This window comes from Pimephales promelas, chromosome 11 (genome assembly GCF_988280905.1).
Source record: "Pimephales promelas chromosome 11, fPimPro1.hap1.1, whole genome shotgun sequence".
NCBI classification, from domain to species: Eukaryota; Metazoa; Chordata; class Actinopteri; order Cypriniformes; family Leuciscidae; genus Pimephales; species Pimephales promelas.
In genome coordinates this window covers 31,964,894-31,986,425 of record NC_142779.1, presented here as the reverse complement: position 1 = coordinate 31,986,425, position 21,532 = coordinate 31,964,894, and the positions used below count along the sequence as shown (strand labels likewise).

At 39.9% G+C, this 21,532-nt stretch overlaps 1 protein-coding gene across 5 annotated transcripts in view; it reads right to left on the bottom strand.

Annotated features, from left to right (window-relative positions):
* Positions 1-21,532, bottom strand: part of fam120b (family with sequence similarity 120 member B) — an 80,556-nt gene that overhangs the window by 33,387 nt on the left and 25,637 nt on the right. For 2 of the 5 annotated variants that reach the window (XM_089117300.1, XM_089117304.1), the window contains exons 9-10: positions 18,375-18,470; positions 18,219-18,267 (exon numbers count right to left, since the gene is read on the bottom strand). In XM_089117300.1, coding sequence (XP_088973426.1) covers positions 18,219-18,267; positions 18,375-18,470 — 145 coding nt within the window. Of the gene's footprint in view, positions 1-4,039; positions 9,745-9,859; positions 9,903-16,236; positions 17,056-18,218; positions 18,268-18,374; positions 18,471-21,532 lie in introns of those variants that run through there. The other 3 variants (XM_089117303.1, XM_089117302.1, XM_089117301.1) reach the window with 3 other exon arrangements.

The window sequence follows — 21,532 nt, the reverse complement described above, 5'->3', positions numbered from 1 at the left end:
AAACATGAAAACAGTGTGTGTGTGTGTGTGTGTATATGTGAGTGTGTATGTGAGTGTGTGTTTAGTGTGCGTGTGAGTGTGTGTGCAACAGACAAATCTTGGACTGATTCTCAGGAATTTAAGGAAAATACATTACACACATCTAATGAATCTATTATCTCTGACTGCAACAAAAATAAAACCACAAGAAATTAACATACATTCCCTTGTGAAAAGAAGTACACTTTAGCATTTTAAAAAGAGTTATTATGAAAATAATATCCTTTAAAATAAAATGCTTAAAGGGTTAGTTCATTCATGTTTAAATACATGGAATATTTAAACATTTTCTTCATTGACTTTCTGGGCCGTCAAGTGTCATTCCCTTAGGAGCATATGTGGTAGATATACAGCTCTCAAATTTTTATTCAAAAATATCTTAATTTATGTTCCGAAGATGAACGAAGGACTTACGGCTTGGTACAGCATGGGGGTGAGTAATTAATGACTTAATTTTTATTTTTGGGTGAACTAACCCTTTAAGTGTGAACTGAATGTAAAGTTTACAATTAAATAAAAAATGTATTACAGGTCTTTTTTTCTGTTTACCTGATTTTTTTATATAATTTTGTCTTTGAAATATGGATAAAGTTTACTGCCGAATGTACTGACAAGCATTTATAGTAAACTAAAATATACTTTAATGTAATTTCTATTGCGATTTGTATGTTATGTATTTAAACATGTGTAATTATTCGTAATGATCATAATTACTGATACTAAAAACTTAATGATTTAAAATGTAAAACTTTTAATTTGACATAACAATTTAAGTATGGAAGTTTGTTTCCACCACAGAATAAAACATTTTAAAAGATAATTGCGACTTTTTATCTCACAAATGTGAGTTTACATTGCATATGACATGACGTCAGAATTGCGTTATATAAAGTTGCAATAGCGTGTTATAAAGTCTCAATTAAAGTCTGACTATATATCACAATTCTGACTTTATGTCTCCCAATTTTGTTATAAGGTCAGAATTGCAAGCTTTATTTCACACAATTCCGACTTCATAACTCGCAATTGCGAGTTTATATCACATAATTTGGAGATAAAAAGTCCGAATTGAGATGTAAACTTGCAATTGTGAGAGAAAAGTCAGAATTGTGAGATAAAAAGTCAGTTTTTTTTTTTAAAGTCAGTGGCGGAAACAAGCTTCCGTACTAAAGTACTTAAGTGTGTTAAAGCAACACTATCTAACATTGTTTACTTAAAATAATGTTTCCAAAATCTTATCAGTGGTTCATCAAGTCGTAACATGGTGAAAGGCACTCCTGCCATCGCCTGACGGGGTCTGTATCACTTTTACTGGCACTATGTAACTTCGGGGTTCGGGTAGGAACCCGGCCACAAAAAAAACTACAAAATTCGACTGCTTTACATCAAGCACTACAATAGTCATCATTTCGTTTTTCTTCATTTCTGATGTCGCAATACATCATCCTTTCATGAAATCATGTAACATACTCTCCCTTGTCTGTGGACATCGTTCATTCTAAAGCCGGTGCTGGATAAACAGCGAGCGTGCGTGCGATGGTAGGCTAAATTATTTACGACAGCGGCAATGGACAATTTCGTTTCCAACCAGTAGGGCGACCACTGAGGAAAAGTTACTTGGTGTTACTTTAAAAAAAAGTGTACTCTCACAATAATGGCTTTTTAATTCTTTAAAATTATATGCGTAAAAAATATATATACTTCAAAGATTTGAAGTACACTGCGCATTTAATAAAATTATGCGCACTACTTTTTCACAAGGGTTATCAACATTACTTAAGTTATCAAGCTACCCCAGATTTTCAATGTTGCCAATGAAATACCTGACAGTAAACTAACCCGTCCCGCCAGCATGAGGTCCGTTGCTCGGCACGTCTGTAGCTATTGCTAACTGCAACACCAAACATCTAGAAGGAAGAACTAGTGATGCTAGTGGGTTATTTAAGGAGTTTAGTTTTGAGGCGTGAGTTTAACACCCTTAAATAGTCTCTCGTAACCAGACTTTTGACCCGTGGCATACTGTCTGTGCCACATTGCAGCTTATTCTGGCCAAGTGATGGCCATTGAGACTGGAAAAGACCATTTGATTGACATGCTAACTTCTTATTTTTCACATGTTCATAAAGTAAGCGCACACATCACTGTTAGTTAAGGCCAACAGCTATTTGACATAAACTGACGCTAGTTCATTTAGCAGGATTGAACCAAACCGGTCCTTCTCTGCTGAGCTTTCCACTGTGGCTCTACATGAGAGTGGCCACCATTCCCTCTCTACTCCCACTCGCTCAGTCCATCCCCTTGAGCCTCGGCAACACAATGATTTTAAATTAAGTAACATTTGGTATGTTTACATGTGCTATTTATCATCAATCTAATTAAAAATAGTGCAGTAGATTAAGGCATTGATTTACATTGTGCATTACAGCACATGCGCAGTATTGTTGCATTCAGAACTGGAGAAAGCCAATTGTGAATGTCATCCGAGCTCTACACATAAGCATAATTTGCATAAAATCAAGTGCTTTTTAGTAAATATAAATAGAATATTCAATTAATAAACACATTTGTAAAATGTACATAAATATGCAAACAACGTATCACGGCACTGCATATGTGTTAGTGTTGTAGTCAAGACCACCTAACCTGAGACCAAGACAAGACCAAGACCAGAGTTTATCGAGACCGAGACAAGACCAAGACTTTTAGGGGGCCGAGACCAAGACAAGACAAGACCAGAGTTTATCGAGACCGAGACAAGACCAGAGTTTATCGAGACCGAGACAAGACCAAGACCAAGACTTTTAGGGGGCCGAGACCAAGACAAGACAAGACCAAGACCAGAGTTTATCGAGACCAACACAAGACAAGACCAGAGTTTATCGGGACCGAGACAAGACCAAGACCAAGACTTTTAGGGGGCCGAGACCAAGACAAGACAAGACCAAGACCAGAGTTTATCGAGACCGAGACAAGACCAAGACTTTTAGGGGGCTGAGACCAAGACAAGACAAGACCAAGACCAGAGTTTATCGAGACCGAGACAAGACCAAGACTTTTAGGGGGGCGAGACCAAGACAAGACAAGACCAAGACCAGAGTTTATCGAGACCGAGACAAGACCAAGACTTTTAGGGGGCCGAGACCAAGACAAGACAAGACCAGAGTTTATCGAGACCGAGACAAGACCAAAACCAGAGTTTATCGAGACCGAGACAAGACCAAGACCAAGACTTTTAGGGGGCCGAGACCAAGACAAGACAAGACCAGAGTTTATCGAGACCGAGACAAGACCAAGACCAAGACTTTTAGGGGGCCGAGACCAACAAAAGACAAGACCAGAGTTTATCGGGACCGAGACAAGACCAAGACCAAGACTTTTAGGGGGCCGAGACCAAGACAAGACAAGACCAAGACCAGAGTTTATCGAGACCGAGACAAGACCAAGACTTTTAGGGGGCCGAGACCAAGACAAGACAAGACCAAGACCAGAGTTTATCGAGACCGAGACAAGACCAAGACTTTTAGGGGGCCGAGACCAAGACAAGACCAGAGTTTATCGAGACCGAGACAAGACCAAGACCAGAGTTTATCGAGACCGAGACAAGATCAAGACCAAGACTTTTAGGGGGCCCAGACCAATACAAGACAAGACCAGAGTTTATCGAGACCGAGACAAGACCAAGACCAAGACTTTTAGGGGGCCGAGACCAAGACAAGACAAGACCAAGACCAGAGTTCATCGAGACCGAGACAAGACCAAGACTTTTAGGGGGCCGAGACCAAGACAAGACAAGACCAAGACCAGAGTTTATCGAGAACGAGACAAGACCAAGACCTTTAGGAGCCGAGACCAAGACAAGACCAAGACCAGCGCCCCACACTACATGACACAGTAAAATGTGAAACATGATCAAAAGAGATTGATCTGAAATCTTCACAGATTGATCTGAAAGGTCCACATTCCCATAAAAACAGACATATTTAACACTCAAAGCTGAAATAAACCATCTTTATTCAATACTTCTTGGTGACTTTCATCATTTAGTACAGAATGTAAAACAAGTCTTCACTTTTCTCTGCCTTTTTTTTTAACAATACATGAAAATGAATACATGGGTGACAGGCAGCGGTAACAAAAATACATAATTAGCAATGACCAACCAGTCACGTTATTGCTTGGATTTGAATCAGTACATTTTACACACAATAAAAGAAAGGATGTTAACAAAAAATTGTCAATATACAGGCAAATTAGTGATATTTTCACAGTTATGGTTGTCTGATCCTGAAAAAAAATCCAGAGTCCTCAATGTTCGAGGCCGAGACAAAACCGAGACCAAAAGCGTTCGAGTCCGAGACGAGACCATTAAAAAGTGGTCTCGAGTACTACAACACTAGTATGTGTGCAAGTTATTTTTAATCGGATTAAGAAAATAGTCGAATTTGAGTTTGTATTTGAGTTCGTATTTGAGTCTCCTTTAAATCCGATCAAAATTTAATTCAGATCAAGCTTAATTGGATCGATTTAGGTGTTTACATGAATTTACTTTTCAGTCTGATTACTAACAGATTATTCAACGCATTCTCATCCCAAGGTGTCATATACGACGCTTTTGCCAAAGCGTAGACAGCCAACGCACATGGCACCCTTTAGCCTCAATATAACACGCACAGAGTATGGGTAGGTTTAGGTCTGGGGTAGGGTTAGGGTTAGACCACTAGAAGGCGCCTTCTGGCCTATATATATCTGTGTCTCATATTGATGCTAAAGGGTGCCATGTGCGTTGGATGTCTACGCTTAGGCAAAATTGTTGTATATGACGCCTTGGGATGAGAATGGGCTGGATTATTTGGTTGCATGTAAACATAGCCTCGCTATTGTTATTATTTTAATGCAATTTGTTTGGCCATTAAATGTAGGGTAAGCAATTTCAGAGAGGCTAGCAATAGCGAGCTAGCTTTGAAAGCATAAGATCCCACAGTCCCATCAGAGCGCCTCTTTCAAAATACATGAAACAAAAGAGCCACGAGAGACGGCGTTAAACTACCTCATGTCTCAAAGTACATAACATTACAATTTTAATGAACGTAAACAACTTACAGAGCTTTAGTTGTACCACCTGACTGCTGCAGATTCGTTTCGGCGTTGATAGTGTTCATAGAAACGCATAAATCCGAGTCTGAGGACGTTAACAGCTCCGGGTAGAATTTCACGGTTGCTGTCTATTGTTTACTGTAATTATGCGATTTATAAGTCAACCAACATTTCTTTTTGTCCCACTTCTGTCATTAGCCATGTTTCCATCCACCAATTTTTATGTGCATTATGGGATATTGCATAAAAAAGATGCAAGATTTTCCAAAAATACGCTCAACACACATGCGCTCAATTGAGTCGCATAATGCTTTTATCGAATAAGAAGACATGCGCATAAAATTGGAAACACATTTACCGAATAGATCCCTTGATGTGCAACAAAAACTCACAAGACTTTGCATCAACGGTGGACGTGTTTGGCTAGCTAGACTAACCAATGGTGCAACCACATCGCACAGCATCTCAAATGTTGGTTTGGTTGTTCTGAAATGTCTAAACCAAAGTCTGTCATCAAAATCATTTGGTTTGATTCCCTCCCAGAAGCGTCTCACACGATCATGTTCCCAAACACCAACATCTGAACGCACGAGAACATGACGCTTTTACTGCATTTCATCTGCCGAGACGCAAGTCGACACAAGCAACTTCTATTTTTACTACAGATATTTTTGCGGCAACTTCCGAGGAGAGAATGTTCTCTTGAACACGTGGGATGGAACCGGTTTTTTATTTGCAAATGTTTTGAGTTAAATTCACAACTTTGGATGGAAACATAGACAGCTGTCTTCAGTTAGCATGTTCCCTATGACTGGATAAAATGAGTTAAGCAATACAACTAGAGAACTTGTTTACAGTCTCACGTTCCCATTTCAGAGAACCACTGCAGTTGAGCCGTTGAGTCCTGATTATACTGATAAACGTTTGAAAACATTTCCCAGCAGGCTCGTACAGCTTTAGTATGGCTATTAATGGTTGAAGTCTGACATATGGCTAACAGGTCCTCCAACAGTCCCGCGTACGTGTGCGCCGCTGCTGTCCGAATGTTATCAGTTAGATACAGTTGGGTTGTAAAGTCACTGAGGTTCTGTTTCAGAGCTCACTGACTTCTTTCTCGGCTCTTTTGTGTGTGTTTGTGTAGCGTAGCGTCATCAGACACCGTCAGCGTCTGTGCTGTAGACAGTAGCATTACAAAGAGCTCCTCATTGAGGACAGCTTTCTTTACAATGGTAGGCCGTTGGTCTATGCACCTGGGAGTGCAAAGTGAGGTCATAAAATTCAAGCAGTAACACCACAGATGCTGAACGACGCTCTGATGAACGAGAACTTCTTGGAGGACTGTTTTGACTGTTCGCAGGATCGTTGCACAGTCAGTTGGTCATTATCCCCCCAAAATAAAGCCAATGTTATTTAGCAAATAAATAGACATGAAATATAATAAATAGTCAGATGAAATTGTTATCTGGGAAGAAACTGAGCACGGATTGTTGCGAGAAAAGTCACTCGGTTATGTAGGAAATTGGCATGAGAATGATAACATTTACAATTTATAGCAGAAAATGTCATTATTTACTTTCACTTGACATTAAAAATGACCCAAAAATGAACATTTTGACAGTTGTTCCAACCCTGTATGAGTTTCTTTCTTCTGTTTAACACAAAAGAAGATCTGATAAACTTTTGGAAACATTTCCCAGCAGGCTCGTAAAGCTTTAGTATCGCTATTAATGGTTGACAGTAGGAAAATCATTACGTTTTGGAAGCCAATGGGTCTAAATCAACTGTTTGGTTACAAATATTCTACAAATAAAGAAACTCATTCAGGTTTGAAACAACATGAGGGTGAGTAAATGATGACAACATTTTTATTTTGGGGTGAACTGTCCCTTTAAGAGTTTGATTGATTTTTGTGAATCAGTACGCCCATTGCGATTCCCTTTTCATTTATTAAAATGTTTTGTAAATATATATGAAGGTAAATGTTGTTAATTATTATTTATTTTTCAAATTGGATTGTATAATTGAAAATTCTTTCTTATATTAAGTTATATAATATTCTTGAAAAGTATGCCACAATTAATCGTAAGTAGATTTTTACTGTATTTTGCATTAAACTGTTTCAATACTTGGTCACAAGGTCTATTTTGTTGAAATTATGATTCTTTTGATTGGAATAAAATCACTTTATAAACAATGAATTTAAAATAAATAAGATATTGCAGAGTTAAGTCTTCCAGAGACCGGTGTGCTAACAGCTAACAATTTGTTTGCTTGGAATTGCGAATTTATGACGTTCATGTGTGCGTCAAATTTGTATACAAACATGAAATGTTTTGATTTTGCAACACCCATTTATAATTATTTTAGTGCTCAACAAGATTATTTACTTATGCGAAATTATTTGGTTTCAACACGCAAAAAACATTAATGCTTGTTGGACAAACTGAAACTCGCAATTTTTTTTTTTTACGTTTTTTACTTTTCATCACTTGATTGTCATGTAACAACCAAAATGGCAGCAGCCTTAAGAGTTAAAGGTAGTTAGGGACCAACATTCACATAATTATTATATTTACGCTGTGAAATATTTTCAGCCATTTTCAACTTAAAAAATTGATTTGCTCCCTACATTTTTTAATTACACTCAAATTGGCTGTACAAGTCATTTCAACTTAAATTAAAGCTGCAAGCAGTGATGAAAAGGGCCCTCGCACCCGTGCCGCCACCACCTGGCGGTTTTAGGAAAACAGAGCACGGTGGGAAGAATGTAATGATAATAAATATAGGAGGACTTTGTCAAAGGATTTGTATTTGCACACTTCCTGCTACCAGCAGGTGGCGCTATTGCTATAACCAAATATGAGCATGGTCATGTGTTCAGGACAGGACTCTTATCAAACGTGAAGTTTGGGGCAGATCGGACATTGTATGCCTGAGTTACTGCAGGCTGTCTGTGTTCGCCAAGCAACATCGGAACTGCAAGCAATATTGAACTATATGACATATTCATGCACAAATCACCAAAAGGCTGAAATTGGGTGTACATTTGTCAGGCCGCCAAGGGCACACCCTTCGACGAAAACTCAAGATCTTCGCAATTTAACATCGCAAAGGCCTTAAGATTACCAAATTCGAAGAGGATCCGATCAAAACTGTAGGAGGAGTTTGTTAAAGTACAAAATCAGGAAATTACGAAAAATGCACAAAATCTAGGAGGAAGTTCAAAATAGATGACTTCCTGTTGTGTTTAGGGCTATGCTCCAAGAGACCTTTTTGTAGGTATTGGGTCATTACATATATGTACCAAATTTCATACCTGTACGTAAAACGTAGAGCCGGGGCAAAATGTGGAGGCTATAATTTAAAGAATTTGCCCCAGCCAATTTTGAAAACAGTATTACACGTAAATTTTCACCACTTCTGAAGCGTGTGCAAAGTTTCAAGCTTGTGCAAAGTTTCATGAGGCCTCTAAAAAGTAATTCTTTTAAGAGAAGAATAATAATAATAAACAGAGCAAAAACAATAGGGTCGGAGCTCGGGCCCTAATTATACAAAACTGACTGTTCTCCAATATATTTACCAGAACATGTTCAGGTGAAAGGTATAGTTACTCACACTCATAAGACACAAAATAAGTTATTTTGAAAAAATGTCTCAATGTTTTTTTTTCTCAAAACAACGAGAGTCAAGGGGGTAAATGTTGTGACTTTAAACAGACGGACAAAACCAGTTGAAACATTCTTCTTTATTAGAAGAACGTACTTAACCGAGAGTTGGAACGACATGAGGGTGAGCAAAAAATGACTTTTTAAAGCGTTCCCATAAGTCTTTTACAGTAATAATAATAACCAGTACAGTACAAGTTCTCCCAGTACATCTCAAAACTCCTACATGACATCATCGCACCAAATCATTTAAAAAAAATGCAAAATAAAAGCGACTGTTGCAAAATGTTGCGGATGTTTGTTTGGTTGCCTCAAGTGCTGCTCGCAGTCGTCACTGACTCAAGAGGGGTCAGTTCGATCGGCGCAAAACACACAGGTCAACAACAACAAACCTTTACATGACCTTGTAGTGCGACGTGTTCCTCTGCGCACACACACACACACACACACATGAAGAGGGGGAAAAGGAAACTCTTTCCAGGGTCCGTTCACTGAATGGCCTGATCGCCGTGGCAACAGGATCACTTCATCAGTCGAGGTGAACAGATGGTGTGTGTGCAACAGGCAACATATGTTCCAATGAGCCGAGGCCATTACTACAGATGGAGGGTGGGAAGGAGGCCGGCTCTGAAACATAACCTGACATTTCCTCCTCATTTGGCACCGCATTGTTACGTATCACAAAGAGAGATTAGCCTGAAGCGGTGAATAGCAGCGCAAAATCTCTTTAAAGGCAAATTACTAAGAGTCCCTCGCATTTCTCCACACACTTTACTTAACCAAGCTAGGCGGAAGGGCCGTATTTCACTTGGGGGTCTGGGACCGTTCTCAATGACTGATATACAGCTCTCTTGTTCTCCTCGAGAGGTTTAATGCCACTTCTGTGGAGGTGGGGATGATTCTGCATGTCGTGACTCGACAAGCCTCCACAGTCAACAACAGGTCACTGCGGAGAAACGATGAGGGATTCATACTAACCCCAAAGTTTTGAATCAATGACATCTAAACCCTATATGCGACGTTCTTAAAGGGATATTACACCCAAAAGTGAAAAGTCTGTCATCATTTACTCACCTTCATGCCGTTCCAATCCTGTTTTCCTTCCTATGTTGAACACACACACACACACACACACACACAAATATATTCTGAAGAAGGTTGGTTGGTTTCAGTTGCCATTTTACAGACAAAAGAACTAAACAAAACACTGATACATTTCTCTAAATATCTTCTTGTTTGAATGTGACCGCACTTTCTACTGTAGCAAGAGTTCAGTAGGATCAGTATTGGACGGTATATTGGCAAAAACATAATTATGTTATAAAATGAATTATAAATGTACATTTACATTTTTAATAAAGTAGAAATCACAGTAACTTTTTTACTTCCATATTCTCTACACTAACATGTCTATATCAGTTATACACTCACCTAAAGGATTATTAGGAACACCTGTTCAATTTCTCAATAATTCAGTTATCACATGGCAATCACATGGCAGTTGCTTCAATGCATTTAGGGGTGTGGTCCTGGTCAAGACAATCTCCTGAACTCCAAACTGAATGTCAGAATGGGAAAGAAAGGTGATTTAAGCAATTTTGAGAGCGTGGCATGGTTGTTGGTGCGAGTATTTCACAATCTGCTCAGTTACTGGGATTTTCACACACAACCATTTCTAGGGTTTACAAAGAATGGTGTGAAAAGGGAAAAACATCCAGTATGCGGCAGTCCTGTGGGCGAAAATGCCTTGTTGATGCTAGAGGTCAGAGGAGAATGGGCCGACTGATTCAAGCTGATAGAAGAGCAACTTTGACTGAAATAACCACTCGTTACAACCGAGGTATGCAGCAAAGCATTTGTGAAGACACAACACACACAACCTTGAGGCGGATGGGCTACAACAGCAGAAGACCCCACCGGGTACCACTCATCTCCACCACAAATAGGAAAAAGAGGCGACAATTTGCAAGAGCTCACCAAAATTGGACAGTTGAAGACTGGAAAAATGTTGCCTGGTCTGATGAGTCTCGATTTCTGTTGAGACATTCAGATGGTAGAGTCAGAATTTGGTGTAAACAGCATGAGAACATGGATCCATCATGCCTTGTTACCACTGTGCAGGCTGGTGGTGGTGGTGGTGTAATGGTGTGGGGGATGTTTTCTTGGCACACTTTAGGCCCCTTAGAGCCAATTGGACATTGTTTAAATGCCACGGCCTCCCTGAGCATTGTTTCTGTTCATGTCCATCCCTTTATGTCCATCCTCTGATGCCTACTTCCAGCAGGATAATGCACCATGTCACAAAGCTGGAATCATTTCAAATTGGTTTCTTGAACATGACAATGAGTTCACTGTACTAAAATGGCCCCCACAGTCACCAGATCTCAACCCAATAGAGCATCTTTGGGATGTGGTGGAACGGGAGCTTCATGCCCTGGATGTGCATCCCACAAATCTCCATCAACTGCAAGAAATATTTCCTATCAATATGGGCCAACATTTCTAAAGAATGCTTTCAGCACCTTGTTGAATCAATGCCATTAAGGCAGTTCTGAAGGCGTGTTCCTAATAATTCTTTAAGTGAGTGTATATTAGAACAGAAACTAAGTTCTGTGAAAGTTTTTAAGCATTACTCATGTGAACTGCACATTCCAAAAACAAAAAAACTAACAAGCCCAAGGCGCCGAGTTATTTTTTTCAGTAGTTGTCTATTTTTCTTTTGTTGGTTTGAATCTTGGTGAGAGTCCACATACAATTCTAGTTCCTGAGTTTTACAGGTCTCTATTCAGAGCTACTGCTGTAAATATCAGTGGCTAAATATGTATTCAGTTCACTCCAGTATTTTTAGAATCATGCAAAACCATTTTGTGCATTTTAAGCAGTGGTCTCGAAGGAGAGATAAATCTCCACAGTTAATCATAACACACTATCTGATGCTGGCCGTTTTTATTTCGGTCAGGAAGCAATTACAGGTTTTCCGAGACATTGACAGTGGGTCATTTTTAACTATAGAACGACTTTGTGTTTTGACCAAAAGTCAAGTCGCGGAAGGTTGATTATTATAGAAAACAGATCCAGCAATCTATAATTATCATCATTACCAGCACCATTATCAAGCAATATGTGGGCTTTTCTGGCTCCCCAAATCAAACTGAGTCAAAACAAAAGATTTAGGGTGTCATAAGACATACACTTGTTATAAACTACCTTTCAAATGTTTATAATACTTTTTATAACAAGGGCACATTAAATAGTTAAAACCTGACAGAAAAGACTTTTACATTGTTACAAAAAATTGTATTTCAAATTAATGCGGTTTACTTCAACATTATATTCATAAAATAATCCTGAATTTTTTTATTTTTTTTTTTAGCAGTGTCCACAAAAATATGAAGTGGGAAAGGAGCGAGTCACCTCTGTGCGACACACCGGCCTTAAGTCCCATGGAGGAACTCCGGAAGGAGAAAAGGAGGAGTGACGGCAGTGAAGGATAAAAGAAGACTAGGCCTGGACTTTTTCATTGGTGTTTTGTTTTAGGTTACATCTACATTAATCCAGATATATTTGAAAACGGTGTTTTGGTTTAAAACCACTCTCCGTCCATACTAGCATTTTCCAAAAGTTTCTCATCCACGCTGAAACGTCGTAGAGTGCTAAATTCACCTATGCATACGAACAAAAGCTCACTGAGATGATACAGACATTTCTCGCAATTCTTCTGGCAGGATAATTTTATTTTTTAACAAAATATCTCACCATTCCGTACTGGTCGCACTCACTCACCATTATATGTTTGGTCTAAAACGCAACTGCTCTCATGTTTTGTTGCTGGACAGCAAATGTGAGTACATTATCAGTAATCTTAGCAGGACTGTAATATGAAGAGTGTAAAGTAACATTTTAGCCACTGTGTGAAACTTTATAGCACATATGCGAGGGACTAGCTCTAGTGGTACAATATACATCACATGCGTCATCGTTTTCACGGTCCACACTACAACACGAAAACAACATTTTCAAATGTATCCACTTCGGAGAGCGTTTCATTAATAAAAACACCGTCTCAGTGTAGACGGAAGGCCAAATCGGAGACAACAAGATACCTTGTCAAACGAGAACGTATTAGTGTGGACAAGTCTATTTGACAGTCACCCGTGTGGGGCTACCGCTTTACTTTTGTTTCGTTGTTTATGTTTATTTTATTATTAGTTATGTTGAACATAGGTTCCTGCTTCCTCCTTTCCTGAACATTTAACTTTGTTTCACATTCAATAACATTTCCAAACTTTATTACAGTAGCCAATCAGACAAATAAACAAACATCCTGATCGTCTGAGAGAGTTACAAAACAACAGTGCAATGCCCAAGTGGTTTCTGTTAGGATAAGTAGTAAAGTAGTACCAAACGGTATGAGATGGCTCTCATTGCAGAACACGTAATCCAAGGGGAGGAGTTGGATCCAGATCCAACTCCTCCCACCTTCCATATACCTAAACCTACCCATCTCTGCTCCCTGATCCCTAACCCCACCCCCAATCCTACCCATCTCCGCCACGTGATCCCTAACCCCACCCCTAATTCTACCCATCTCCGCCACCTGATCCCAAACCCCACCCCTAATCCTACCTTTCTCCACCACCTGATCCGTAACGCCACCCCTAATCCTACCCATCTCCGCCACTTGATCCCTAACCCCACCCCTAATCCTACCTTTCTCCACCCCCTGATCCCCAACCCCTCCCCCAATCCTACCCATCTCCGCCACCTGATCCCTAATCCCACCTCTAATCCTACCCATCTCTGCCACCTGATCCCAAACCCCACCCCTAATCCTACCCATCTCCGCCACTTGATCCCTAACCCCACCCCTAATCCTACCTTTCTCCACCCCCTGATCCCCAACCCCTCCCCCAATCCTACCCATCTCCGCCACCTGATCCCTAATCCCACCTCTAATCCTACCCATCTCTGCCACCTGATCCCAAACCCCACCCCTAATCCTACCTTTCTCCGCCACCTGATCCCTAACCCCACCCCAATCCTACCCATCTCCGCCACGTGATCCCTAACCCCACCCCTAATCCTACCCATCTCCGCCACGTGATCCCTAACCCCACCCCAATCCTACCCATCTCCGCCACGTGATCCCTAACCCCACCCCTAATCCTACCCATCTCCGCCACGTGATCCCTAACCCCACCCCTAATCCTACCTATCTCCACCACCTGATCCCAAACCCCACCCCCAATCCTACCCATCTCCACCCCCGGATCCCTAACCCCACCCCTAATCCTACCCATCTCCACCCCTTAAATCTGGATTCAACTACGTCCCCTGGATCTCGTGCACTGCAATGAGGTGCTACTGAACGGTATAGTACCAAAAATGCGGAATCTAGCACTTTATTAAAGTGCATTACAAAAAATCTAGTTTTGAGGATGGCTGACGTTTGGCTAACTGCGCTCGGGACGCCAAAACAAATAATTGCAGCATTAAACACTGAATCATTTTATTACTCGCACACAGAGCAGAATCGACCTATTATAGGTCATTGGAAGTAGAGTGTTACTGTGGTTGCTGTTTTTTTGGGAACTACAATTTTTTCCCAAAAAATGCCCACAATCTCTCTCCTCCGTCACACCCGAGACATCTTTTCCCAGTAGAGACCCCAAACTCTTAAAGAGCAGCCCCTCCTGTCCTCAACTTCACAAGGAGAAAAAGAATATGCGAGCGCCAGATAATTGTCGGCTCCATCATGCCTGCTTTCCCTCCCTCCGTCTCTCTCGTGCTCTGTGAAGGAAACAGTGATGACAGCGTGCCAAAGTCTGGCTTCTTGTGGCAGCGTGTGTCCCCACCTCCACCCTCCAGTTCCTGACGCAGAACAAACGCTGACTGCCGCCCACCCTCACGCTAGCTCTGAGCTGTGACCACACTGCCATCAGAATACAGGCTATATTTACCAGTAGTGCACACATTCAAACATATGCTATAATTAAACAGATGAAAAGGACAATGTGTTGTAGTGTTGCTAATCTGGTGGTTTTATTTATTTAGTTTAAAAAAAGGGCTGGATGCACAATCGGCACCCGGGCCGTGCCAGGACGGGGCAGTCTGAGCAAACAGATTTAGAATCAAAGCGAAACGCCGCGCAGGAAATGATTCTATACACTTAAAAATAACTCATTCAATGCGACATTTGCATAAGAAACATGCCAGCCCTATCCATTGAAGTGCAACAGTTGGGTTCCGGGTGGGACAAAATAAATAAATACTCGTTTTCTTCATAAAGAAAACATATAAACTTATTCAATAGAGCCATGGAAAAGAAAATAATAACAAAAGAACTGAACAACGACCAGCCATCTCTGTTTAGAAATGTGTGTGTATACAAAAGTGATATTCACAATATAAATATATATTCAAAAGTTTGGGGTTGGGGCATTTATTTGATCAAAAATATAGTAAAAACTGTTTTATTGTGAAATATTCCTACAATTTAAACTACCTCTGTATATAAGCTTATAATGTTGGTTTGGCTTGTGCTCTATTGCTATTGAAAGTACTATTGACACTCTTCGTTTTATTTTAGAACTGTATGGATGGATTTTGAAAGAGCTAATTGTGAAATGAATATAATAACGTCACAATTTTTATTACGAGTTACTGTTCATATTTCGTACTTCCCACAGCACCATCTCAGTTCCATTGTTCTCTTCCTTTCAGACTTCTATGTGATTTCCAAATGGACTGCAATAATAGTTTCATGCTTTTCAATGTTCAATGATCTCCTACTGTCAATTCCAAACACTTGAGTCTTTTCAACTGCCAAAGGTTCGTCAATCTGCTCTTGTTTTTGCATGAATAAATCTGTCGCCTCTATTTCCTGCTGTGCCTATATGCTCTAGCCATTCCTCGCCAAGTCATGTGTTTGTTTAGCACTGTTTTTCATTCCTGTGGCTTTCATACTCTGTAGATAAGGGGAAGAGGTGTGCTTTGACCACTTAAGCTATGGAACTTTCTCCATATCCTATTTCCGCTCCGGGATGTTTAACAAGACCTAGCAGAGGGACTGATTCACAGCCTTGTGGGCAAAGAGAAAACAGCTCATTATCACTACCGTAATAAATAAATTAACTGATTTTTTATCCTGAAATGAGTTTCAACCATTTAAAACTGGGATAATTAAGATTTTTTGAAAGAAGTTACCACTACTGCAGTCTTCACTGTCACTTGATCCTTCAATACATTACATTTTAAAATATATGAACATAGAAAACAATTTTGAATTGTAACATTTCACAGTATTAGTGTATTTTGATCAAATAAATGTAGCCTTAGCCTAGGTTTCTTCAAAAACATAAAAAAATCAGAATGTGTCCTTTAAGCTTGGCTAAAGATGAAAATTCAAACAACCTGCTCTTGAACAAACATGTAATACTTGTAATATTTCAGGTTGTTTTTAATGTTTGCATGACATAAAATAGTGCACGAGCAAACAAAAAGTATGCAATACTAGAACATACAGGCTCGATGGTCATGAAACAGACTATCAACAAAATATGAGGTTAAAGTGGGAGCATTTTGGTCACGATATGCCAAAACCACGATTCTGTCCAAACATCTCTCCATCCAGCTGCTTTGGATCACATTAACCGCGTCTTTCAACGCTATGACACACATTATTATTACCAATTTTTTAAAGAATGGCTGCTTGAAAATCTAGAATCGAAATGTGTTGAGGGAGACAAAAAAACATTTTTTACTGCGAACAACTGGAGTCAACGTCAAACCAGCAGTTGAAAGGTAAGAGATCATCTGATACTAATTAGGGTCTGAGCTGAATGAATGGGTTTGGCACACAGTTTAGGAAGCTTCCATTTTGGTCACTGATTCATATCATCCCCATGGAAAAGAAAAAAGACTGTAATCTCACTATAAGATATAATTCTGAGGGCTTTTCAGGATATCACTGAACACAGATTCTGTGTTCAGCCATAACACAGGCTTATCCCTGCCCAAAAACTGCACAATCATGGACTATTTCATGTTTTTAAGTTGAGTGATGCACAAATACTGCAAATAAATCTGTCACTAATCATCTGAGGTCAAAACAAAAGGGCAAAGTCTAAATGAAGGCGTCCATATCATGAACATTCGAATCTTAGAATGCAGTTTATTAGTGCTTTGCTCTGTTGGGGACAATTGTTTCCACAAGAGTAATTTTTTTCATCAGTCTGTGTTTTGAGACTTTGGCCATCTATAACAAAATAAAGAGAAAAAAATATCACTACAGATTAGAAGTAGATTGCTAATTCTACTACTAGATACATCACCAAACGATGGATGGATGGATGGATGGATGGGATTGGATGGGATGGGATTGGATGGGTGGGTGGATGGATGGATGGATGGATTTGATTGGATTGGATGGATGGATGGATGGATGGATGGATGGATGGATGGATGGAGTGGTGGGTGGGTGTGTGGATGGATGGATCGATCGATGGATGGATGGGTGGGTGGGTGGATGGATGAATGAATGGATGGGTGGGTGGGTGGGTGGATGGATTGGATTGGATCGGATTGGATGGATGGATGTATGTATGGGTGGAGTGGACGGATGGATGGATGAATGGATAGATAGATAGATGGATGGATAGATGGGTGGGTGGATGGATAGATGGATGGATGGGTGGGTGGGTGGGTGGATGGATGGATCGATGGATGGGTGGGTGGATGGATGGATGGATGGATGGATGGATGGATGGATGGATGGATGGGTGGGTGGATGGGTGGGTGGATGGATGGATGGGTGGGTGGTTGGGTGGATGGGATTGGATTCGGATTGGATGGATGTGTATGGGTGGAGTGGATGGATGGATGGATAGATAGATAGATAGATGGATGAATAGATGGGTGGGTGGATGGATAGATGGATGGGTGGGTGGGTGGGTGGGTGGATGGATGGATCGATGGATGGGTGGGTGGATGGATGGATCGATGGATGGGTGGGTGGATGGATGGATGGATGGATGGGTGGATGGATGGGTGGATGGATGGGTGGATGGATGGATGGGTGGGTGGATGGATGGATGGATGGATGGATGGGTGGGTGGATGGATGGATGGGTGGGTGGATGGGATTGGATCGGATTGGATGGATGTATGGGTGGATTGGATGAATGGATGTATGGGATTGGATGGGAGAGATAGATGGGTGGGTGGATGGATTGGATTGATCGGATGGATGTATGGGTGGATTGGATGGATGGGTGGGTGGATGGATTGGACTGGATTAGGTGGATGGATTGGATTGGATTGGATGGGTGGATAGATGGATGGATGGGTGGATAGATGGATGGATGGATGAATGGATTGATGGGTGGATGGATGAATGGATTGATGGGTGGATGGAGCTCACCTCGGTGCAAGCTGATACCTTCCTCTCTTTGAATGTCTTGGTCTATAACCTATGGAAGACATTACACTTATTATTGATCTTTTAAACCAATTCTTTTCATATTAAAAACCTTAAATATGATCAGTGAAAGTGTTTGTCTTGTGTACTGTGTTGTACCTTGCTGGTAGTGTGCTGAAGCTGTGGGCTGCTGTGTGGTGTGATGGAGCTGGGGTCGGCTTTCTCCACGCAGATCATCCACCTCCACAGGCCACGCTGAGCCAATAAAACAAGCATTTAAATGCAGATTTAATTGGAGGTTTGACTCTCTCACAATTAGTATTTGCAGTGGAGCATCACTGGAAACATAAAACGTACAATTCTGAAGCTGAACTTCACCACCACGTCCCCAAAAGTCTGAGGCAATGATTACTGCCTCAAACGCACAAATTAAAAACAGACTTTTTATACGTCTAGCCCGACAGCATCTTGCAATTGACACTTTAGACCATCTGAGATTCAAAACAATCCTCTTAGTGACAGAAATAATGGGGTGAGTTAACATCAGGCAACAGAGGAGAAGTTTAGGAAAAGAAACGAGAATAAACGACAAACCGTCAGAATCACCACTGAAATATAAACCCGTTTCGGTTTTCAGAGCAATTGTGGGATTTTTAACTTTTTTTAAGCATTAGAAACACAAATTCCATGACTTTTCTGTTGTAAGAATTTGTTAATAGATAGTTAGACACACATCACTTATTGTTACTGAATATTACCCATTACCCAAGATATTGTAAGAAAAAATAAATAAATTAATATATAGATATATTTAGCAGTAACTACAAACCCTAACCATAACTCTATAGTAAGTACAAGTAATTCATTAATATTACTCCGTTCTTATTTGTGTAAGTACAATGTAACAATCCCTGCATTTAAACATGACCTCTAAACAAAACCTCTTTTCACTGACCAATTGTTGAAGAAAGAAAAATGTCAGACCAGTTTCAGACCAGGTTCTGTACTGTATTCATGGAAAGTCTAACAAGCATTATTTTTCAGATTGTTATGAAATTACAAAAAAAAAAACATGTTGTGCACAACAGATGCTCTAAGAATAGCATATGACAAAATAAACTAGCTGGAATTCCAGACGACCAAAAGCAAGTATAAACAAAAGCACATCAATCTAACAGGATAAATCTTGAGATTCAAAACATGGCCAGTCTGCCATAATCTGACTAAAATATCTGATGACAAAAAACAGCCTATTTGCCTCTAAGACACAACATGAGCAGTTCATGAGCTGGTCGACATCAAGAGGGAAACCAGATGGAGACAATTTCACCATAAGGTCTCTTTTAATCTTAGGACAGAACCACAAAACTCTGGATGGTGGTAAAAAGCAAAAGGGGCTCAAGGAGTTTGTAACAGCCACCACGTTATAATTTTGTTGTCTTGTTATGTTACTTAATATAGATCGCTACCTATAAAAAGTAACCCAGAATTATTCTTGTTATGACAAAGCATCCCCTCGATCTAAAATAGTGTGCCAAACAGATTGTTTTCACTGTCACAGACCAGATGGAGAGGTTTATGAAGACTGCTGGCTATTGTTTATGTGCAAGTAACCTGGATGTTTCGCATGTATTCCATTTGTTTGAGTCACAATCGGGTTTACCACAAAAATAAAAAAATTAAAACAAATTAGATGCCCACAGAAATTAAATGTCCATCATTCAAATACGAATACAAATGTACCGACCCTTCTCTGTTTGATTATTAAATTATTCTGGGTAATCTGAGAATTCTCAGATACATTTCAACATTTACTATATTAAAGGATTAGTTCACTTCAGAATTAAAATTTCCTGATAATTTACTCACCTTCACGTCATCCAAGATGTTCATGTCTTTCTTTCTTCGGTCGAAAAGAAATTAAGGTTTTTGAAAACATTCCAGGATTTTTCTCCATATAGTGGACTTCAGCGGAGACCAACGGTTTGAAGGTCCAAATTGCAGTTTCAAAGTCTTTACACGATCCCAGCCGATGATTAAGGGTCTTATCTAGTGAAACGATCAGTCATTTAAAAAAATAAAATAAAATAGGGGTGTAACGGTTCACAAAATGCATGGTTCGGTTCGAAAAAAAGAAAGAAATACCAGAGAAATTTTCTTGGTTAAATTTTTTAAAGAATATTTTTATTAAAACCAACATCATAAAGTATGATATATATATATTTTTTTTTAACTTTGAGCAATGATGGAGCTATACTTGACTTTTCTTAGGAGCATATACAACAAAACAGCTCCTTAGACAAAATGAAATTTAATATTAAGGTTTATTTTAGATCAGATTAACATTTGAGGGCAGCAATTCTATTCATAATGTCAAAATAAAACCGAAGTAATGTTACCTGAAAGCATTATAGCCTATTCCTGCCAAACTTCAATGGTTACAGTTAGTACTGTTATACAGTAAACCCATGGTGAATGTTGCTGATCTGTGAACACTGGATAGGCACAATGTTTCTTCCTGGTTTCCACATCAGCGCTGTTTGACCCGTTAATAACGGAAAAATGTGAATGTTTCTCTCTAGATCTCACAGATGTTATTACTTCAGTGGTGAATTCAAATTTTCTCTTTACTGGATTTGGCTGTGTAGTAACAGTGCTGACGATCAAGATCGGCTCGCGCTGCATTGGTCCAAACTGATAAACGGTCCGTCAATAACACAATAACGAGTAGCTCAGTTTCGTTCCACTTACATTACATTTGGCCATTTGATGCTGGGCAATGTTGTGGTCACGCCAGCGACTCAAAATTATGAGCGCGCATACATTTGAAATAATGAAATTTTGGTTGGCACGAAAAATGGTCCAATGAACCGTTCGGCTTAAAAATGCGTACCGAAAACCGAACCGAAAAAGCCTTGTCCCGAACGGTTCAATATGAATACATGTATCGTTACACCCCTAATATAATATATACTTTTTAATCACAAATGCTCATCTTGCAATAGCTCTGTGATGCGCCACACATTACGTAACCATGTTAAAAGGTCACGCGTGACTAAGGCGGAAGTACAGACCTGGGGCCCTATTTTAACGATCTGAAACGCAAGTATCACGCGCAAAGTGAAAGTAACTTTGTGGGTGGGTCTTGGGCGCTGTTGCTATTTTACCAGCGGAATAAATGACTCTTGCGCCCGACGCAAGTTTAAAAGGCGTTAGGTATGAAGTATCTTCATTATTCATAGGTGTGGTTTGGGCGTAACGGAAACAAACCAATAAGAGTGTCATCCAACATACACTTTAAGAGCATGATGAACGAG